The sequence below is a fragment of the Carassius carassius genome, chromosome 25 (assembly GCF_963082965.1).
Source record: "Carassius carassius chromosome 25, fCarCar2.1, whole genome shotgun sequence".
Classification (NCBI taxonomy): Eukaryota; Metazoa; Chordata; class Actinopteri; order Cypriniformes; family Cyprinidae; genus Carassius; species Carassius carassius.
Genome location: NC_081779.1, coordinates 9,702,749 through 9,725,012, shown reverse-complemented (window position 1 = coordinate 9,725,012; position 22,264 = coordinate 9,702,749). Strand labels below are relative to the sequence as shown.

The window sequence follows — 22,264 nt, the reverse complement described above, 5'->3', positions numbered from 1 at the left end:
GTTTTTAAAGGAACATTGTTTTTACGCAGTCTTTCACAGATTGGAGAGCCTCTGCCCATCTTTACTTCTGAGAGACTCTGCTTCTCTAAGACAAAGCTTTTATAGCTAATCATGTTACAGACCTGATATCAATTAATTTAATTAATCACTAGATGTTCTCCCAGCTGAATCTTTTCAAAACTGCTTGCTTTTTTAGCCATTTGTTGCCCCCGTGCCAACTTTTTTGAGACCTGTAGCAGGCATTAAATTTTAAATGAGCTAATTAAGTGGATAAAAGTGTAAAATTTCTCAGTTTTAACATTTGCTACGTTATCTACGTTCTATTGTGAATAAAATATTGGCTCATGTGATTTGAAATTCCTTTAGTTTTCATTTTATTAAAATTTAAAAAACGTCCCAACTTTTCCGGAATTCGGGTTGTATATATACATATACATATATATACACATATATATATATATATATATATATATATATATATATATATAATTATATATATAATTTATTTTTTACTTGCCTTTACAGTATATTGCTATCAAATCTGAAGTGCCCTGAATTGGGCATAAAACTTCTGTATATGTGTGTGTATAAATAAAGGAGAATTTCTGTTGACGAGACCTCGAGAAAGAGAAAAATGTAGGAAAATCTCTGACTTGTGACCTGGCCAGTACTTGTGGAACAAAAAAAGCTCTCATTGAGAAAGATGTGCTTCGTGTGAACGTTTGCAGGGTAGTTTTGGGGTGGAGCAGGTCCATATATGTCTGATTTGCTGATCTAGTCTTGAGGCTGGCGTCATCGGTCGATGCCGCTGCAGAGACCAGCCAGAGCCAGCTGAGGCTTTTGGGAAGACAGGGACAAAGTTCAGGCTCCTGCCCAGGGTGTGGAGGGACAACGTAGGACCAGAAAACCTAGCCTTGTTCAACACCCAGATCAAAGTTAGTGAAGCTCTATAGAGTCGTTTGTGTGAATCAAACTATTTCTGGCTGAGAGAGTGAAGGGACGTTCAGTGTGGGAGATGGGGGACTGAAATGGTGCGTACGGAGCCTTCTCAGTGTTAAATAAACCAAAAACCCCTATATAAACACCTCCTGACTACTGAATTGTGTTTTGATAGGCAGACATATTTACTAAAATAAACACATATTGCAGGATTTGGCTGCGTTTGCTAGGCAAATGTTTTGGGTTGTATTTATTATATCATTTTACTAAAACTCTAAAGATAGTTTCCCCCATGTCTTTCTAGTAAAAAAACAAACAAAAAAAAAAAAAAAATCCTTTTGAATGGTCTTGGATATGCTGTTATCATATAACAGTTTGGCATCGTATGGGATATTTTAGCTTGACAATGGAGAAAAGAGAAAACATTTCTTGTTGTTCTTATTAATGCTTTTAGATCTTTTATAAAAACAAACACATTTCCACTAAGCGTCAGAAGTAGAGCACTCGGAGCAGCTTTAGGGGGTTGTTTTTCTTTTTGTTGCGTCAGTAGTGAGGAGAGATCTCTCTCAAACTGAAACCCCACAGGTTCTGAGATTAACTGAACCAAAAAAATAAAAAAATAACACTATTTTGTTTCTCTTAAAAACCATACATTATCAAAGGTGCCTCATGCATATCTTTGAACTAAAACGGTTACATCTTAATAATTACAGTTCAGATGAATAAAGGAACCAAATGTTTCTGTTTTTCATTCCGGAATCATTCGAAAATTATTCCCCATCTTCAGCTTTTTCAGCATTAAAATAAGACCTGGGCGCAAACAAACAAATAAATAAAAACCAACAGAACTACACTACTATATTATTTAATGACAAGATATGGAAAGAGGGGAAATATGCTTTAAAAAAATGAATATAAATCACGGTGTGTAGCTTTTGTTTTTCTCATTTCATTTCTTTCACTTTTTATAACAAATCATCCGGTCAATAAAACGCTGAGAGATATTTCCATTAATCCTATATGCTTAAATATAACTCCAAGAGTATATCTGTACCACGTTTTCTGGCCACTCTCTTTCCGAGCTTCTGCGGAAAATGATGTTTTTACAGAACATTTCCCTTTGCAACCAATCAAAGAGGTGCAGTCAGTGGTAATGAAACAGGAAAACATTTCAACACTCCTCTCTCCTCTTTAATGGCTGAAAAATGCTAATTGGAAGAAGACCGCATGTGTCAAAGAAAACAAAAAGAGGTGGTATGGCAGGCAGTGGGACTCATGTTGGAGGATGGTATTTTGAAATGTGAAATGTGTCACTTAACTCCTGCTGAAACGCACAGGGTTTGGAGGGGAGGATCGAGGAATGGAAGCCCCTCCTGAGCGTGGAGGTGCAGCGGAGCAGGAAGAGACGTTTATGAGGTAATAACCAGACGCATTCACACAGAGCATGAAAATCTGCTTAAAGAAACCAGAAAGGTCCAACTACATACTGATCCAGTCATTCCTAACACGTATCAGTCATTGATTTTCATGTGCATGACTTGTTGCGTACATACATACACTACATCTATTTAAAATTGTTTTCATTTCAGATCCCTATTTGGATTCTAAAAATGTCATTTGGTAGCATTTAATCTTTAAAACACTTTAATGCATTTAGCTGCATAGCAATAGGATTTTCTTAACATTTCAAAACTATTTAAAAAAAAAATCCCTATGTACCATTTCTGGATTCTCAAGTCAAATAAGTTTTGTGATCAGCATTTAGTGAAAGTACAAAAGTAATGAGTTATGTAAAGCTGTGTGATGGGCCTCCTTCCTCCAGAGAAAGGTGACATTTTAATTACCCTGCCTTATCTGATGGATTTCAAGATATTCTTCCCTGTAAAAGCCTTCTCTTTATTATTTTTGTATTATATATTCTAAGTTTTTGCCTGTCAGTGACTGTACAAAATTCATTTGACCGAGTAGTTGATTGAAGGTGGAAGTTTTTATATTGCATAAAACAGTTTTTATCAAGAGCTTCAAATATTTTCAGTGTGAGAAGCGTCTCCTGCTTTCATGACAAAAGACAAAATCCCTACGAAGGAATAATTGGGATCAAAAATATTTCTGACTTGAATAATATAAAACTTGCTTACCCGATTTTTTTCTTTTTATACCACCTTTTCATGAATTAATAAAAAATACATTTCATATATAATTTCAAATGATACAAAAGACACCATAACTTTGTCCACTATCCTTTATTTGCATAATTGTATACATAACAACAGCAAATAAATGAAGCAGCAAATTGTTTCTATATTATTTCAAACACTAAAAATTAACAATTATTTAAAGTCAAAATATAATTGTGTAATATGTATTTTATTAATACAGTAAAATGTAAAAAAGGTAATTATTAGCAATATAACAAAAAGCTCAAGAATAAATAGCAACAACAGCTGATTCAGTGATCGAGGCCTATATAAGTGTAATACTGTATACATTTTTATAAGTGAATGCAGATATGTTGTAATATTAGCTTTAATAAACATAATTGCAGTGGTGGCATGTGAAATGGCTTTGATCGTGATCGCAGACTTAAGGTTACACCGCACAGCCGGTGTGGTGTATTATTACTACTATTTGGGTTGCTGCGTTTAAGTGCAGTTATAATTTTAGCTGTACTGAGGTTAATACCCAAATACTAATCACTATCAATAACCGCATGGCTTCATGTACAATTGTGAACAGTGTACAGCTTTACAAAAAATATATATAATATTAAATTATCCTAAATACAAGTGTTGCTGACCTCTGACCTGCAATATTGTCCTTTTTGGAGAATGGCAACATCACCTATAAGACAAGAACAACATTTTGGAAGCATAATCAATACATCTGAGTCAAATGCAATGTTAGAATACTTTTTCACAAGAGTCACAAAGCTATATCTGTAACCCCATGGGGGAGATGTGTTGCTGAAAATGCAGTATCCTGTAATTGGTATTTATCTTGCCTGCTGATTTTGTGAAATACATAATTTTTATAAAAAACAAAACAAAAACATGCATATATATATATAAAACATTTTTTTTTTTGTCAAAAACATTGTCATTGACATGCTATAGTGTTTCTTTATTCAGAATTACAGCAGTGACAGCATGCTATGTTATTGTTTATTAACCTTCAGATTTCGGCTTACGTTTCTGTGGACACGTATGACGGCATTCCGCCTCGTGTAGCGTGCGAGCAATTTGGATCATAATTTGCTGATGTGATATGACATGCTACACACACACATATATATATATATATATATATATATATATATATATATATATATATATATATATAAAAACTACTTCAAAGACTATCACCTCAAATCTCCCTTGCTTTTTTAGTTCCAGTCTTGTAACATCCGTGAGCGGTCCTTTAAGCAGACAGCGTAATATTAAGACATGAAGAATTTCCTCAACATATAATGTGCATTATAGCATGTCCTGCCATTTTAATGCAAATAGGGCCATCTTAACATCTACAGTAAATAGCCGATCAGATTGAAAAGCGTATAAATCTGAGGTTATTTTTCATAGCATAAGGGAGATGAACCAAATCCAGTTTCTGTCAGTCATTATAAAGTATACACATATAAAAACTGTGAAAGAGAATCAGTTTAAAACAGTATTATATAACACCATAAAAAGCATAACGTATATAATCCCTCAGTGTGATGCTGCTCTCTTTAAATGCTTTAATTGATAAATTAAAAATTAAAATATGTATTACTTATAATAAATGCATGTTGTGGGTGAGGACGTAGATTGAGGGACCCAAATTTTTTTTTTATACAATTCACTGATGCTTAAATGCTCTTGTTTTTTTTTTTTATCATCTCGAATCATTCATTTAATAAGAAACTAAAAAACTTGTGCAGGAAAGACAAACATGAACATTTCTTCTATTAGAGATTAAACTAGGACTGTAGAGCTGAAAATGGCACATTTCATGCTCCACATGAACCTTTCAAAGTGTGTTGGCATTGCATCTCGAGGTTTATGCTTGTGTTTGCGTGGCATACCCTCAAACATGCATTTTACAAAACAATAAGATGTACTACACTGAATAAGATGATAGGTACACACGAACATTTATGTATTATATATGGACAGCCATTCCCAAAACACATAAAACACACACACACACACACACAAGCATACACTGACCTGTCGACCCTAACTAATGCTCACTACCAAAATTTGCGTTGCCGATGATTTGTGCTGGCACATATTAATAAAATACAAAGTGCATAAATAATGGCTCGTTTTATGTTTCATTAGGTGGTAGAAAAAGATGTGACCATTATAATTCTCTAACACATCAATAAAAATACTGTAACTATTTGTATATCTACTCATCTAAAATTATTTCTACAGGCTTGTAGCAGATCATCAGCATGCAATGAGCACAGCTGTGGATAATTCACCATGCCAAGACAATCTCGTCTGGGTTTGGTGAACGATAAGAAACCCAGCATGAATTTTTTTAATGCATGTTTTTTTGTTTACACTTTTCATTACAGTGATAATGTTACAGTCAAATTACTGTTACAAATGAACAATATATATATATATATATATATATATATATATATATATATATATGTAATATGTAATAATTTTTGGGGGATTTGTAAATTCATATTGTTATTGTTGCTGCTTAAAATATATTTCGCACAGACACTGTTATATTAAAGCATTACATTCCTTTTAAATGCACACTAACACCTTGAAGGGAACATCATCACAATGCTAAATACCAAAAATAAAAATAAAAAAAAATCTCTAAGGCAATGCCACAAGCTCCAAACAAAGAAGAAGAAGAAGGAAAAAAAGTCACTGACTTTAAAGTCTGTTAGGATAGACTTAATAATGCGCAATGATATGAATAACACGAGAAAAAAAACTGCATTTATTTCTGAAGAATGCAAATGAATTTCAATGGGACAGTTGCACAGTGAGCAACGGTTTAAGAAAAGTGGAAGAACAGTGAAGAGCTTCCTACTCAAATGTTTTTTATTTATTTATTTTTTCACGGTGATATTAATAATAATAAATATACTAATTATTAATAGCAGTGTTATAAAAATTATATGTAATAAAAGTTTAAAATAATTGGATTGCTAGAAAATACACAGAAATCGCACGTTTATTTAAAAAGCAAAAGCTAATTATCATTGTGCTGTCGTCTTTCGTCGACACCGAAAAAAATCTGTTGTTTAACAAACAATAATCTCGGGAAACCGTAGTATTTTAACCCAGTAATCCTCCTGCTCTATAGCGGGAGAAATCTCGGCTTCTTGGAGCCCGATGGTGACGTAAGAGCCATCAACATCGACAGGCTGATCGAGGTAGTCGCGAGGATGGATAGATGGACAGATGTTGGGGCGGAACTTGGACATATTTCCACATTATTATCCCCTACCGACAAGCGTACAGCATAAATGATCAGTTAGATTGCAACTGGCAATAGCTCAAGGATGCGCAGCACCGTCAAAGGTAAGAACATGATTTTAACGTCGCGTGCAGAAATATCAACGTTTTGGCGGCGGTGGTGATGGTGTGTAATATCTTAGCCTGGCTTGTTCGTACATTTACACTACACTAACAACTGTGTACACTCACCGGGGTGCGATATGCAAGGCGAAGCTCTCGCGTCGGTCCACAAACTTAATGATCCACTGAAATAGCAGCAGAATCCCCGCGCGACGAAGAACCTTAAAATCCGTTAGAAACATCGGGCGACCGGAGCGAGCAAAGGCCACCTCAAAAAATCACTCGGATTTCTCGCGTTCCCCTTCCGAGCGACTTCAAAAACGCACCCACCCACTAGCCGACTTCTAGAAAGAGTGGACATTGCGTCAACGCTGGTATAAAGACAAAAACAAAGTTGAGATTTAAGTCTGATTTTGGGGGGTGCCAGGTTCACCGGTGTCAACAAAGTACTGAAGAGCAGATATGCGGTGGATTTATTACAGGTCTTAACCTAATAGGATCCGAAATGTCTAACACCGTGGACTCGTTATTTAATTTGTGGATGTTTTGCAATCGATGAATAAGTAATGTGTAAGCGTTGTAGAGAGGCTTGTTACGGTCATACTCAACTTGTTCCAGGAGTCCCTCCCCTTCCCGTGCAAAGTGTTCACTTCCTAGTAAGGTGTAACGAATCAATCCGTAACTTCCAACTTTCCTTTTTTTCGGCGATGAAAAAAAAAGGTCGCAAATAATTTCCTTTAAGCGTTTGAGTGCGTGGAATAGTTCGCGGTGTTGTTCGCCCCGGCAAACGTGCGCGAGGCCTAAACAAAACTGGCAAAAAGGGGGGAAAAAGAGTGAAAGGATCAAAGAAATGTTAAATGCATGGAAATAAAATGAAATGTTTACAGCGGACTCCCCCTCCTCTGTGTTTGAATGTTTGCGCGTGACGTGAAACTTATTTTATTTTCAAGAGGACGACGAGAACTCTGCATAACTGGAAGAACAGCAGGCTAGTACAACCAAAGTTAATTTTTAATACCACTGTTTTGTTGTTGTTTTAATAAAACCCCATCCTGATATTTTTATGTGAATGGACCACATCCAAACAAGTGATGCATTCTCCAAAAAGGCAGTTCGTTGTCTTTCAAACGCTCCTGTTTTGTGGGGAGGGAGAAAACAGAACAATTAAAAAGATTGACAGGTGGGTTTTCACTGTCAGAATGACGCTCCGGAGGGGTGGAGTAAAGAGAGAGGCAGGAAAGGCAACTCGATGTGTCTGTCTATCAGTTGAGACTGTCTGAACCGCTCACGCATCCTGAACGTGCGATACATGTTTCAGCGTAGAACCGCGAGACCAAAAACGCCGTTTCGCTCCCTCGAGTTTTCTTTTTTTCTTTTTTTTGAAGAGTAATTAGTTTACGTTCGTTGCGAGAGAGTGTGTTTTTTGTTTATATATCGCTCTGTAGTAAACGCGTCACGCTCGCCCGAATCAACTGTCCACATGTTTCCCTAAGCGTGGACGGACAGTGTGTTTGGTGAATATCGTGAGGAGCACGAGCAGAGACTCTTAACTGCGCGCGTGGGGAATTTCTAGTCCGTTGAAAATGCGCACTGAGCTCGAGCTCAGTGACTGACATTAACTGTCTCCTGTCTGCCTGTCTCTTCCCTTGGTTTTGTCCCATTTTTAGGCTTTTCACCGAACGAGAGGACGGAAATACAGTTGGACGGGCTCTCCATGACTGGAAGTTTCTTCCGTTTTGCTACAAACTATTGCCATAATCTAAGGAAAACCTAAGGAAGCCTTTTTTCTTTTTTTTTTCTGTGTGTTTCTGCACCGTTAGACATGGACAGGAGATATTTCTATGCTCTTGGTAATCATGCTATGACTTAGAATTATTTAAGGTGTCGGCCAGATACACCTCCTTTTGTGTTTACAGACGTCTTAAGTCTGTAAAAACATCAACCCCTGACCCCTCTTAGACTTTGCATCGGCTCAAAGTGACTTTAAAGAGGTGGAATAAAAAAAAGACTCTGAAGAAAAGAGGAGCGCGTTAATACATGCTTTATTACATTTTTTAAAATTAATTCTTTCCCGCCCGTCACTGGCATTTTGATTCTGTATGAGAAGTCAAGTGGAGGGGACGACGACAGCATGCCGCGCAGAAAGCAGCAAGCGCCGAGGCGCTCTTCAGGTAAGCGGTGCATGCATGGTTTGTTTACTAATAATACTGCATAGGGAGTGATTACTTGCACTTCATTATTGTGTTGTTTGAAATGCTTAATCTAAATATTACATGCAGTTTTTACTTAAAAGCATGTCAGAACAAATGTAGCCTACTTTCCTTCAGAATGCATTAGATTTGCTTAACAAAAAACCCTGTGAGTAGAACGCGTGAGTAACTTTTTTGAAGTTGTGCCAGATTAAAACTTATTACTCCACCGTGGCCTATATAGTCGATTGAAAATGTAGTTTCAAAGTGCTCCAGTTCGTCTGTTTAGATGCGGATTGCCATTCTTGATTTGATGCTTGATTGATCGCCTGTCATGTGACCGCCTTTGATCTATTCATTCCTGATAAACATCAGTAAATCATTCACCATGGAAACACGCATGCGCCGTTGGGCCGTAGCCACTCAAAGGACAACTTTTGCCCCCGTCGTGCGGGAAAACAGAGAAAGGAAAGAAGTTTTCGGCAGGGTTATACTATTTTTCCCCCTCATTCAAAGAGAGGGAGAGAAAAGGGTGGTAAGGGATTGCTGGGGCGTGTCGAGAGCACAAAATGTAGCAGAGATAACATTTCTTCCCTTCACTGAGCAAGGCCTGTGTACTAAGATCTGTTTTCCTCTCAGTTCAATTTATTCATGTGAAAGGTACCTGTGCTCTTTGATGTTACAAGAGAGAGTTGGTTTCAGTTTTTAATTAATCTGCCATGAAGAGCAAGAGAGCGAACCTCTGATTTGTGATGATAAACTTGGATTTGTTTTGGGGTGATTAAACATAAAATAGCCATATATTTTAAACCATTTTTGTTGTATTGTACTAAGGGAGTTCTTACCTAGTCCCTTTGGCTTTCTTTTTTCTGCATTTTTTTTATTCCCCTAGTTTTATTTAATCTCTGTGACTAACAGGTCCATTCTCTCCCAAATGAAGGCTCTCTTTCAAGTTCAAGCGTCAGCAGAGTTACAGACCTGCAGAATTAGGCCCCGATATTTGACTGATGAGGGAACAGCCGACATACCAGACAATCTGCTAACACTAACAAGTGCGATACATAGTTGAGGTTTCATTCCTTTGCACTGAAAAACATTTTTTATTCCTTTATTTTACATTTACCTTTCTGTTCAGCAGAGGGAAGTGGTGTTTTGAAGGGATTATGTCGTCTCCCAGGCTGTATGGTGAGACTGACATGGGGAGTTCGAAAGCTCACAGAGGTGAGATGGCGCCTGGTAATCTGACCTGGCAGCTCCTCCACAAAAACAAGCCATCAGCCCCCTCCACCTCAGCTGAATATTGATTTAATTTTCTCTGTTCTGACAGGCATGTTCATCATTTGCTTTAATGGTCATTCAAAAGTTGGCAGGCACATTGTTTCCGTTTTTCCCAGAGCCTGACACTTTCCACTCTCCATCAAAATAAAAATGTTAGGAATTATTGATTGAGGGAATAAAAAGAAAAACCGCTTAACTTGACAAGGTGATTTGTTTTTACTAAAACTTCTTCCAAATCATTCAAGCTGCCTTAGTATTTTTTATTTTGCACTCTGCGTTAAAAGCACTTTACCACTGCTCCAACGCTTCACTCTTCCGTTATGCTCCACCTCTTTTAACGGATGACTTTGCCTCGATTTGGTTGCTATCATTGCCATTGTTTGCTCTGAGTGATTTACATGCACCAGCTGTGGGCTCAGGTCGTTTTGGTGCAGTGGGATCGGAGTGGCCCTCTCTGTGTTGGGCTGCTGCAGTCATTTGTATTTATTTGTTGGCTTTTCTCTGAAATAGACACAGGCCTCCCACGTAGAGCACAGACTGTGTCTGTGAGTTTCAGCTCTAGCAGAGAGGAGCCAGGGGAGGACTCGGCAATGAATGTGGTATCTCTCTGCTGCTCCAGGTTTCATTTGGTTTTGTGTTTTCACAACCTCCCACACAGATAGAGACACGCTCAGTTCATGTCCATTCCACGCACCTCTGTCCTCTGGAAAGCCGGGACATTAACATTGCCATGAGGTGGTTTGCAGTATTTTTTTTCTGTTATTACTTTAACTTCAGTTTCTCCCCCTCTTTTATTTTGTACTTTTTTACCTTTTAGATAATTCTCTTTAATGTTTACGTATTTGAATTCTATTCTATATATATATATATATATATATATATATATATATATATATAAAAACCGCTACACACAAAAACACTTGAAAGAAGAAGAAAATAAAACGTGAGGAGTGAGGAACCAGCACAGGGAGTCATTAAAACGCATCCTGTCCTCAGCACCAGAGGCTTCTTAATTATCCGACTTAAAGGTAAGGGTTCCTCTGCTGGCTTCATTAGGGAGGAACCCTAATTATCTGAGCTCCTGATGGATTTGTGACAGGCTCTACTGATTAAAGCTGACAAATTCAGCGAAGTGTCAGGTCTGCAGCTGCCTTGATGTAATCAAGTTGATATTATACAGTCCCTTTAGCCTGTAGTGCTGAATTAACTCAATTTTCTGGTGCAGGTGACAAATGGACTTTGCTACCTGACTAATCACGTCACCGTGGCAATGCTGCCTAATGACCTCGGTAATCCAGGCTCTTAACCGCACCGCTGGGCCCAGAAAGCATTTGAGGCAACCAATCAGAACAGCCCCTGCGTTAGCCAATCGAGACTGGCGCTCGGCAAACACAACATCATTCTGTCTCAGTGCTGATGGACGTACCACTGTTCTGTGTCATTGGGCGCACTGCCGTTTGAGCTCTGAGTGTACCAACACACCGTGCTCCTGCTGACAATAATCGCACTACCACGCTTTCGAAATTTCAGAATTTGAGTGCTGTTGCGTGGCTCGCTTTGCTTAAGCTTTTCAGTGCAGTGTTGCATACAAATCGGCCAGCTTTGAATTTACAGATTATTTAATGTGCAGGGCTGTTAACAGCTCAATTGTGATTTATGTTTTTGTAGCAAGAGTATGAGGTTAATCCCTTTTATTCTTTTAAACAAATTTATTATATTGCATTAAAGATGTGGAGGTTTTGTTGTAGTTTGTTAAAAAAGCATGGTGCCTCTTTATATTCATTCTCATATCAGGTGAGAAATGTGAAATATCCTGAATTATCTTTTCTCATTTTGGGATGTATTTGTATTAAGAGATAGGCATTGATGGCCATCATTTGTTTTTTTCGTGTACGGCACAAATAATAGAAATAAATCTGTAGGGGTACATTTAGATGTCATGTTTTGTCTGTTGTGTTTTCTTTATGCCTTTTTTCATGCTGGCAAAAAAAATCTATCTGCAAGACGTGAAAATACAGCATGACATCTTGGCTCACCTTGGGTTGGCTTTTCTGGAGGGTAGACGTGAGAGAGGATGAGTCATTAACAGGTGACATTGACCCATTTAGTCAATATTCATGTTGGGACCCACCACTTACAACTAATAGTTTAATTTGCATTTGGGGATCAAGCCAGTGGCCTATAGGAAATCAAAGCGTGTCCAGTTATTCTGAGTCCTGAGTTTGCCGTTCCCCTTGTCCGAGATCGTAGAGGTTGAGTTTGATTAATGAAGATCGATGACCGGTTTTGTGGTAAGAGTGGATCAAAATTAAAATATGTTGGGACTTTGCATGAGCCAAGTGTGATGGTTCACAGTCTGTGGTAAACAGTGCTTTGTGTGTGGTTTTAATGAGCTTAGTCACATTTGGGAGTTATCTGGTTTCCGCAAGTTTTGTAAAGTCTAAAATTAAGAATACTTCCAGACGTGTGTTTGTGTGTGGAAAAAAAGTGAGTGTGTCTGCTGATAGATGCTGAAAAACGAGAGCACAGAAGACCACAAAAAGCTAGCGTGGCACCAGAGGAGGTTTGGATTAGAAGTACTGAAGCATTATGGGAACTACAAACTATCAAAAGGGCCAGCTGTATTTTCTCTCTCTCTCTCTCTTTCTCTCTCTCTCCCTCTCCTCATCCTGTCTGTTTTGATCCCCCAAGTTTCATTTCTCCGCTAATTTAGTCCACAGCGAGTCAGTAAGATGAGGGGGGACAAAAGAGAGAAAAGCTTAAGTCATGACCCAGAAACGGGAGTCTCCAAGCTAGAGGAGTACACGGAGGTCAACGTGTACCCAGGGGAGCCTGTGTCTGCCTTCTCTCTGTCCTGCCATGCACTCATCTGTTGCTGCTTTCCCTTGCTTTTTTCCCTGGCTCACAGGAAGGATGGTGTGTTTTTAAAGGCTCGGCTGAGTTTTCTCATCCCAGTATGCCGTTTTCCTCATGGTGTGCCTTATACATCCTAATCAGATAAAACACAAACGGCTTGGCCAACAGATCTGTGCTGATGTTTACAACGGGCCAGCAGGAGATTGAGCTTTGATGCTTGTGTTGTAGGATCTGAGGAGCATCGCGAACAGGACGATGCTGTTTGTGACAGTATCTGATTAGTTGTGTATTTTTATAGATGGCTTAGTTATTGTGAGATTTCAATGGTTGACATCATTTTATCAAGAACGGCCTGGTGTACTAAGGATCAAGCCTTGCGGACATACATTCATATTTAGCAATATTCATTTTGACAGCATGAAACAAAAGGAAGCTCTTTGATGATGTTAAGTAAACACCCATGAAGCCCCCTCAAACTCGGGAAAGTCACGTCCTGGGACTCACTGTTCCTCCTCCCATCAACCACTGTATCCTCAACTCAAAATATCCTGCCTGTCTGAACACAAAAGACCAGCTAAAGACAGATGAAAGAGAGAAAGCACACTTTGTAGTTTTGTCTGCTGGTCCCTTTGCCTTATTTTCGTAAACCAAAGTTGTACATTATGTTTGAGGTCATAAGGAAAAGTACTGTCTACGCCAAACAAAACTGCAAAAATATTGACCGTTTTCAAACAAGTTTTTAAAATGCTTCCCCTTCTGTCATTGGCCAGAAAAGAAAAATCCAGCCTCTTAACGTTTGTTTGGGCTATTCGGGATGTTTAAACAAACAGTACTGGGTCTCATCCACTAATAATTGCATTTTTAAATAATTCCATTTTAACATTCTTTAAAATTTGTACGCATAGGAGAACTTCCCAGATAAATTTTCTGACTAGATATTATGAACATTAAAAAAAAAAAAAGTGTACAAAAGTTAACTGGTGAACCAAAATGTTTAAATGCAGATTTTATGCACACTTGGTGAATTAGACCCAGTGTTATGATAGCTTATTTGCTCTAAATGTGAAACTTGTATATGTAATTTTTATATTAGAAAATGACGCGTTTAACTCCAAGAAAGGGCCTCGGGAACAAGATTGTGAATCTGAGGGTTTTGTGAGAAAGCAGAGATGTTCAAAAATGCAGAAAGTATGGGGAAAGAAGGAAGAAGTGAAAAAAAATGAAGGAAGTGAGCGATAGAAGAAAGGAGTGGGTCTCAGAAAGGTATTAGAGCTGACAGATGAAGAGGAGTGGGGAGAAATTCTCCCGCAGCAGCTGGGACTGCAGTCATTATCCTGACAGGTGTCAATTAAGAATTACTGCCTGCCTCAGTCCTCTGCGCAGCCCAGCTGTCTGCGCAGGAAAGAAATAACACTTTACCCTTGTCACTTTGTTAGTTCATAGCCATAGCCTCCGAAAATGAGTCGCCCCAACACTAATCGATAACCAGTGTATTAGCAATTATTTTGCACATTGATTTACGAGGGCCAACGACTTCTTCTGTGCTGTTATTAGCCCTTGATTAGATCTGCCCGCACAAGTGAATGCACACACACACATTTACACACACATTCATAGCATGCTGCCCTGTTGCCAGGTGGATATATGTTTCCTGTGAGGCCCCGAGGTCTAGAACAATCTTAGTGCACAGTCTTAGTGGCCCTGTTGGGCCTTCCATCACCCGTGGCCGTTACGGAGACAGGCCCCTCTTAAGCCCCACATACACCCATACACACACAAACATGTACAACACCTCTGTGTGGGTTGAAATACAGCCTCATTTCAGACTGGCCCAGGATGAACGCTGATAGGGTTTGAGTATGTGTGTGTGAGAGAAGGGCTTGTAAAAGGCAAGAGTATTAGTGTGGTGTCGTGGTCTGTTTCAGCTAAATTAATGGCCCTTTGCTCTAGAAGGTGCTCCTGGTTACCGAGAGTTATGGTTGACCAGATAGGGGGCTTCTGGGTAATGTCTGTGTGAAGGAGTGCTGATCCTTTGCTACATTTATTTTCATGCCTGCGGTTATTTAATACTCAACTTTAAAGCCGTCGTCAAGAACTTTGTAGGTGTCTTTAGGGCTCTGTAACAAGTGTGATGGTGCGAGATCTAAATTTTGGGATTTATTTGTTGTAAAAGAGCTAGTTCACCCATAAATAAAGATTCTGTCATAATTTACTCTCCCTTGGGTCGTTGTCTCCATACAGTTACAAAGAAGCTTTCAAACTTATAATTGATATAATACCATTCGAAAATGTGTTCCGCAAGGATGCATTAAATTGATCAGAAGTGATAGTAAAACATTTATGATGTGACACTGAAGACTGGATTAATGGCTGCTGAAAATTCAGCTTTGCCATCACATGAATAAATCATGTTTTAAAATGTATGAAAACAGAAAATAGTTATTTTAAAATTGTAATGATGGATTTTTACTGCATTTTGATCGAATAAATGCAGCCCTGGAGAGCATAAGAAACTTCAAACAGATTTCAAAAACATACAAAAAAAAAATCTTCTCAATCCTTACTTTATATTAATGTGGGCATGTATATTTTGAAATGTATAAGCTTCAGTCATCGTTTATTGTAATTAAATGGAAAAGTTTGACCAGCACAGTATTCAAACCTTAATTTTTTGTGTTTCATAGAAGAAAGTAAGTCATACTGCTTTGAAATGAAATTTGAGGTGAGTAAATTACATTACAGGTGATTAAATGATGCCAGAAATTTATTTTTGGTGAACTATGCCTGTAAATATTGTACTTTCACAATGAGGTAACTAGGTTATAATGTCTCCCAAGTCTGAAATCGTCCTCTCACCCTTACGTAGTGGCGGATTGTTCTTTATACTTGAGAGTGGGATTCGCGTTTGCTCGAGTGTGACCTTTGACCTACAGGAACTAAAAAGAGAACCTAATCCCTGGGTCCCACTGATGTGGCAATGTAAGAATGGAGATCCCTTTCCCTCCACTCTTGATCAGAGGCGTTACGATTCTCCTCTATGAGCGCTAAGCCACTGGACACACAATGAGTGGATAAAGATAAGCCTCCAGCTTGTGTTGACACTCTCATTGAGCCCCATAATGCACTGCTCCGGATCGCTCTCATAAAGACCCGGCTCTTCTTTTTACAAGGCGTATTTGAACGGTCGCACAAAATGCCTCGATTTTCTGTTTTTATCCTGACACTTTCATTGCTCGTTTTTCATGTGATGTTTAAGACCGCATTTGCAGTCCATCACCCCTAAAGCTAGGTAAAGAGCTATGTGTCACCCCCATCTCCTGCTGAGGGTCACTTTTATTAGCTTCATTGATAAAAACCTGCCTGTACACACAGACAATAGCTGGTGGATCTTGGCTGTATTTTTATTTTATTTTTCTTCTGGATTGAGAAGTGTTTTATTTAACTGATAGGATGTTATCCTTTTTTTTTATTGTCCCCAGTTTTATGGTGCTGATAAGGCATCTGGGGAAAGTGTAGCCTATTGCAAATCGGTACAGTTTCTTTTGTAGAGGGACAACTGGTAGGATGGTTCCCTTTCTCACTATATATCATCACTGTATGCTTTCCAATCTTTGATTTAAGCAAAATATGAATCTGTAACTTACATATTTAAGAGTTAATATCAGTTTTAAAATGACTAATGTGACTAAAATAACATCTGGTTTTCCTTTCATTCATGCACAGAAGCCCTGAGGAACATGAACTGTATTCGAATCTTCCTCATATTCGTTAATAGATGGGCGAACATGTCGTGACTAGACTCCCAGACTAAACTTTATAGGTATTTAAAGTGATTTGGACACAATCACATTCAAATGCCAAATGCCACATGTTTTGAGAGGCCTAAAGCTTATTTGGAGATGGACTCGTCCAGACAGTGTCAATCATAGTGCTAAGCCTTTGCTCTGAATCTTCTGTCTGAGAAACCAGCGGGGGGTGTCCTCTCCAAATCTGTTCCCACCTCCCCTCCCCTTCTTGTTTTTGCCCTCTTCTCAACTGGCCACCCCTTTTTAAAAAAAAAAAAAAAAAAAGCCATTTGCCTCCCAGTTAGACTTCAGCGTGTGCACACATACACATACGCCAAGTCTATGACACAAATGAGGATCACCTATTAACCTTGTCTAGCTGACTGAAAGCCATACGGTTGTTGGAACTTTAACCGAGGGACGCATCATTGATCATTGACTTGTTCTGTTCGGCCCTTGAAGTCTGTGAGCTTGGGAACTTGAGATGAACAGATGTGCTTTAAAGAAGAAAAGTCAGGTGACTCAAAACGAGGAACGCAAACATTTACTCTTCCATTAACAGATCTGGGCTTTATAAAAGCAAGAAAACTATCTAGGGAAGGTTTAAATCAACAATAGAGGTTCTAGATCTTAGTACAGATTGAAAGTCTTAACATGTCAGGTCAGAAATTCAGTATCTCAGGCCTAAACTAGTTCTAAACTAAAACATTATGATGTGTCAATCATATTTGATAAAAACCTAGGGAATGTGCCAGGGAATTTTTTTAAATATTTTTTTGGACCCCCAATAGGAGACGAGCAGTTTCAGTGTTCTGCTGAAATGTAGAGTTGACGTATCGGTGTTTTTGCATATATGTGTGTGTGTGTGTGTAGCTCTTCACTAGCGCACCGTCTCCATGTTAAATTGGTTATGGCAGCGCAATCCAGCCCTACTTAGAGCCGTCAGAGAAACCACTGTGTGACGAGCCTCAGTGAGGACGTGTCATAAATACTGAGGTGTCGTTTCTTTCATGTAAATATACCTCTATTTCAAGTATCGTCCATCAATACTGCACATGGGGGGAGATATCTAGCTGCTGCACAAAGTGTGTTCTCTGGAAAACTGCAGCAGCTCCTATTAGGCGTAGTTTTGTCTTGGAGTAAAAGAAACACTTTAAGGGGGCATATATAAGGTGTTTTTTATTGTTTTTTTTATTTGCTTAAGCATTCCCCTCCACCACTAAACTTTGTTTTCTTGTGCCCCAAAAAATTTTATTTAGTTTTCCATGACCATTTTCCACTCTGTCTCAGATCCAGATAATTAAAGGTAACATAAACATATATATACATAAAGCTAGTGTCAGCTGAGAAAATAGTTTGTTATTGTTTTTTTTAAACATATACAGACAATTTTTTATTTATATTACATGCACTGAATAACTGTTCATACTACTAAAAATAATTTAGAATTCCTGGTTTTGCTTTGTACATTTAAAGATTTAAACTACTGTTCAAAAGTTTGTGGTCGGAAAGATAATTTATTTTTTATGTTTTAAAAGAATTCTCTTATGCACACCAAGTCTTAATTTGTTAATGAAAAATTGGATAATTTATGGATAATTTAGTTTGACACTTATTGTGAAATAAAATGTTTAAATAATTGTTTTCACTTGTAATATTTAAAAATTAAATTTTTTCCTTTGATGGGAAAACACATTATAAATGTCTTTGCTGTCACTTCTAAATTTAATGCACCCTTGCTGAATAAAATGAATCAATAACTCTTGCTGACCTGTTGTGATAAATTGTGGACACATCTACGTACTTGACGACAATGCGCATGATGTTATTGTTTACACAGTCATCAAGGATACGCAGAGCGAATGTGGGCAGCCACGCCATCATTTTCAAAAGTCTCAGTTTTGGTCCGTTTACACTGAAATGCAACCCCAGAGTTTTCAAACTAAATGGGGTCTGCAGCGTTTTCAAAAGTCTCCGTTTACGAGGGTCGAAAACGTCGGAGTAGTGAAAATGATAGTCGTACCCGTATCAAAAGTTATGCGTTTAAAAAAAAAAATGCACTAGTGTAAACAGGGCCTTAGTTTCTAGAATTAATGTTGCGTGGACCTGCAAGTTAGTTGGAGTTTGTCTGTGTAGCATACATTATACAAACTAGGAAAATTCAAGCTTTCCTTGATATGCTCATTTAAAATCACTGTACCTTGAAGGTTTTGGCATTTGCTGCCAGACAGTGAGGAACCAGAGCCACTTTGCAGGTTGAGTGTGACGTTTCCAGCCATTTGCCTTCGAAATGGCAGTGATTTGAAGTTTAAGTGAATAGTGGCTCTCAAGCCTAATGTTAGGACACTGTTGTGGGACAGACAGTGCAAGGAGGAGGGGCCAGCAGTCTAAAACCCATCACTCATTGGTTAATGATACTCTCCTCTCATTTAGCCTCTCCACTCTTCCATTCCCTCCTTCTTTTAACCCTTCACAAATCGAACGCGGAGTCATCCACAGTTCACGACCCCAGGTGGTCAGGAAAGCACTACCACGCCCTGGAGGGTCCGTTTGATAGTGTGTGTCTGTGTGTATGTTTTTCTTAAACTGTTGTCCAGGTGCCAGTTTCTCCACAACTTCATCGCCACTGCTCTGTTTTTTGTCTCACCGCCTGTTTGTCTGGTGTCAGTCTCACGGCTTGTGTGCGCACGAGGTGTTTTTTGAACCCGGTGGCAGATTTATTGCCTTTGAGCTGTTATTGCGGTGTAAGAGCTGAAAAGTGTCTTTCTGTTCCTGTCACTAAAGTATGTCAGATGTTTTTCCTTCATCGTTTTAAGGTGTCTGTTGATTGTAACCCACTGGCTGTATAAAGTTCAGGATTGCAGATGAAGACATGTAAAGCATTTGCCTCGTGTATGTTTGCTGTTTGTAATAGGATTTAAACATGCGACAATCAAAGTTCTACATAAGCCCCGCCTCTTGTGTTTGTTTGTTGTATTTTTTGACTAATTTGCCTTCAGCTACCAATAAGAGTATAATCAATTTTACCATAGTTAAAACTATTTTAAATCCCGATTTCCTCCCACATCAGCGTTGAAAATGTGAAAATTGTCATCAAATTCAGTTTTTGGTCTTGCAAAAACGTTAGTCTGCACAAACAATTTTTTGTGTGGCTCACTGACGTCCATCCTTGAGCTTTTCCTCAAACTGTCAACTAACAAAATGCAAAATGAAAACCTCCCTCCCTCCTGCACTCCCTCTCTCTCTCTCTCTCTCTCTCTCTCTCTCTCTTCCTTTCCACAGTATCCTCTTTTCTCACACTAAATTTAGGTCACAGCTGTAAAGACAATGAGGCTGATTTGAGTATTTCTCTAGTACTTCCTCTGATGTTTGGTTTTTGTCTGCAAATAGACATGTTTCTTCCAAGTACAGATTGGTAGTATCTCAGTAGTGATAATGTGTCTGTTTGTTTCCTATCAGGTAAAGAGAAACCCCAGAACTGTGGAATTAAAGCCTTTTACCCATAATCCATCAGACCTGGGTTTGTTATTCCCTCACTGCAAACCTTAAATCAATCTACAAATTCAGTTCTGTGTCGATGCTCATAAAAGGCTCTCATTTCGCTTTAAAAAAATGAAGAGAAAAGAATGGGAGAAGAAAAAGCAGCTGTGTAGGAAAGCAGGGACCTTATATAAAGGGCATGGTCTGCGTCCATGCCAGAAAAGCCTGATTTCCTTTTGCAGTGCGGCCATACATCAGAGGCCCTCCCAGCTGGACTGTCACACTCTGACAGAATGACATGTGTCATTTATCAAAGGGGCCAGAGCTTGGGAAAACTCGTATGACAAAGCCTGGGAGAGTTCATTCCCCCTTATCCACGACACACACACATATAATCCATCTCTCTCGTTCTTTCACTCTCTCACACACACAATTCCCTCCCACCTATTCGCTGTCCTGTTGCCAAAAAATGAGTCTGTAATATTTCTGTCATCTACACACCAACTTGCTGTTCTTTTCCTCTTTCTCTCTTTCACTTTATTTCAAAGTTTTCACTGTGTGTTATTCTTCTCAAAAGCTGTTTTGCAGTAGCAACTCTTCATCCACATAATTCCTGCGTTAATTACAGAATCGTGTGTGTATATAAAGTGATTAAACCCTGTGTAATGAAGCTGAAGATCTCAGATATCCTATATTGCATGAGCGTTCTGTTGGAATCCATTCGTCATCTCAAGCAAACTTCATTCTTAAGTCTACTAACACCAGCTGAGAGAGAGCGGGAAGGAGAGGGGTCAAATATAGTTCACACCGCTGTGTACTACTCTACAGGGCACATTCACCCATCACTCAAAATGTGCTTTCTGTCTCTCACTCTGAGGGGTGGGAATAGATGAATTCCACAGCCTCTGAGCTCTAAGTTCCAGTGCTGCGTGGCCGACCTTTGACCCCTTAAATGAGCTCTGAATATGTGGAGTGTAATGATCCTAGCGCTGTAAACATTTAATGATGCAGTGACTGTCATGGGAATCTTCACATTCCCCACCCAGAGAGAATGTCAAAGAGAAGATCCTGTTTGTGAGTTTAAGTTTATGAAGTATGACTTTTCGTTTGCTTTAAGCATGAATCTTTGTGTACCAAAGTACCAATCTTTGTTCTGAATAAGTCAAACATCTTTGAGTTTGAGTCATGGCTATTGGCAATTTGAGCTACAATGCTTATGTAGGTGATAAATTAATTATCATTAATTTTCATTCAAATTCTATTAATTTTCTATTAATTTATGAAGTCAAATCTGGCTTATTTTCAGTATGAATCTTCTGCTGTGAGAAGCAATTCATGGTCTTATCAAAACTTTGAGTGTGTATCTTTTGCTCAGAGTACAAATCTAATACATTGAGCCATGTTTTCTTTGTGATAGCTTGTTCTCGGAACAAATCTTCTGCTCTGTGCTTTGAGCAAAGTTTCAAGATCGGAGGAAAAGATTTCTACGTGGAGTACCAGTCTTCTCTAAGTATGAATCTTCTGCTTTGAGTCAAATCTAGCTCGGTCTCAGGATATGAATCGTCTGCTTGGAGAAAACTATGTGAGCTCAAAGCATTATTCTTTGTATGAGTCTTCGAACAAATCTTTGCTCTGAGCATGAGTTTTTGTGCAAGTCTTTGTTCTAAATTAGACACATAACATCTTTATTACATGTAAACATCAGTTTTAAAAAAAGTGTTAAAGTTGCCAAGTGAAAATAAAAGTTGTATGGCAAATTGTGCTTATGTAGATGATTTGAAGTTGAATTTGGCTCACTCTTAGTTCAGATTTTCTGCTCTGAGCAGTGAATCTTTGGCTTGGAGAACAAATCTGTTGCTACATTGAGCCATGTCACTTATTTCTTTGATTCAGTGTCGAATCTGGTTCACTCATAGTATTAATCTTTTGCTCCGAACAAACTCGTTTCCTCAGAGCAAAAGATTCATACTCAGATTACCAGTCTTATGCTCTGGCTTTCGGTCAAAGTGCAAATCTTTTACATTATACATTAAGCCATAGGGTGAAAACTAATGTGGCCGATGCCATTCCCCCTTTCTTCTCCCCATCCGTCCCGAGGACGAATCTTCATTCCAAGTACGAATTAGTTAGAACTAATTAGTTCGTCCAAATACTTCATTCACAGGTCATTTTGTTGAGCTCTTTTCCGCAGGATATGAAA

The 22,264-nt window shown here is 38.6% G+C and overlaps 1 protein-coding gene and 1 long non-coding RNA gene across 3 annotated transcripts in view; one reads left to right on the top strand and one right to left on the bottom strand.

Moving 5' to 3' along the window:
- Positions 1-3,233: 3,233 nt before the first annotated feature.
- On the bottom strand, positions 3,234-7,374 carry LOC132104125 (uncharacterized). Its single transcript, XR_009423512.1, has 3 exons — positions 6,606-7,374; positions 4,302-4,354; positions 3,234-3,780 (listed from the first exon to the last, which is right to left on the bottom strand). It is a non-coding gene; the product is annotated as an uncharacterized LOC132104125 (long non-coding RNA).
- A 177-nt stretch (positions 7,375-7,551) lies between these two features.
- The window catches only part of LOC132104124 (teashirt homolog 1-like), a 33,092-nt gene continuing 18,379 nt past the window's right edge, over positions 7,552-22,264 (top strand). The window contains exon 1 of one of the 2 annotated variants that reach the window (XM_059509363.1): positions 7,552-8,647. In XM_059509363.1, the coding sequence (XP_059365346.1) occupies positions 8,608-8,647 (40 nt within the window). In that variant the 5' untranslated portion in view covers positions 7,552-8,607. Of the gene's footprint in view, positions 8,648-9,800; positions 9,887-22,264 lie in introns of those variants that run through there. The other variant, XM_059509362.1, reaches the window with a different exon arrangement.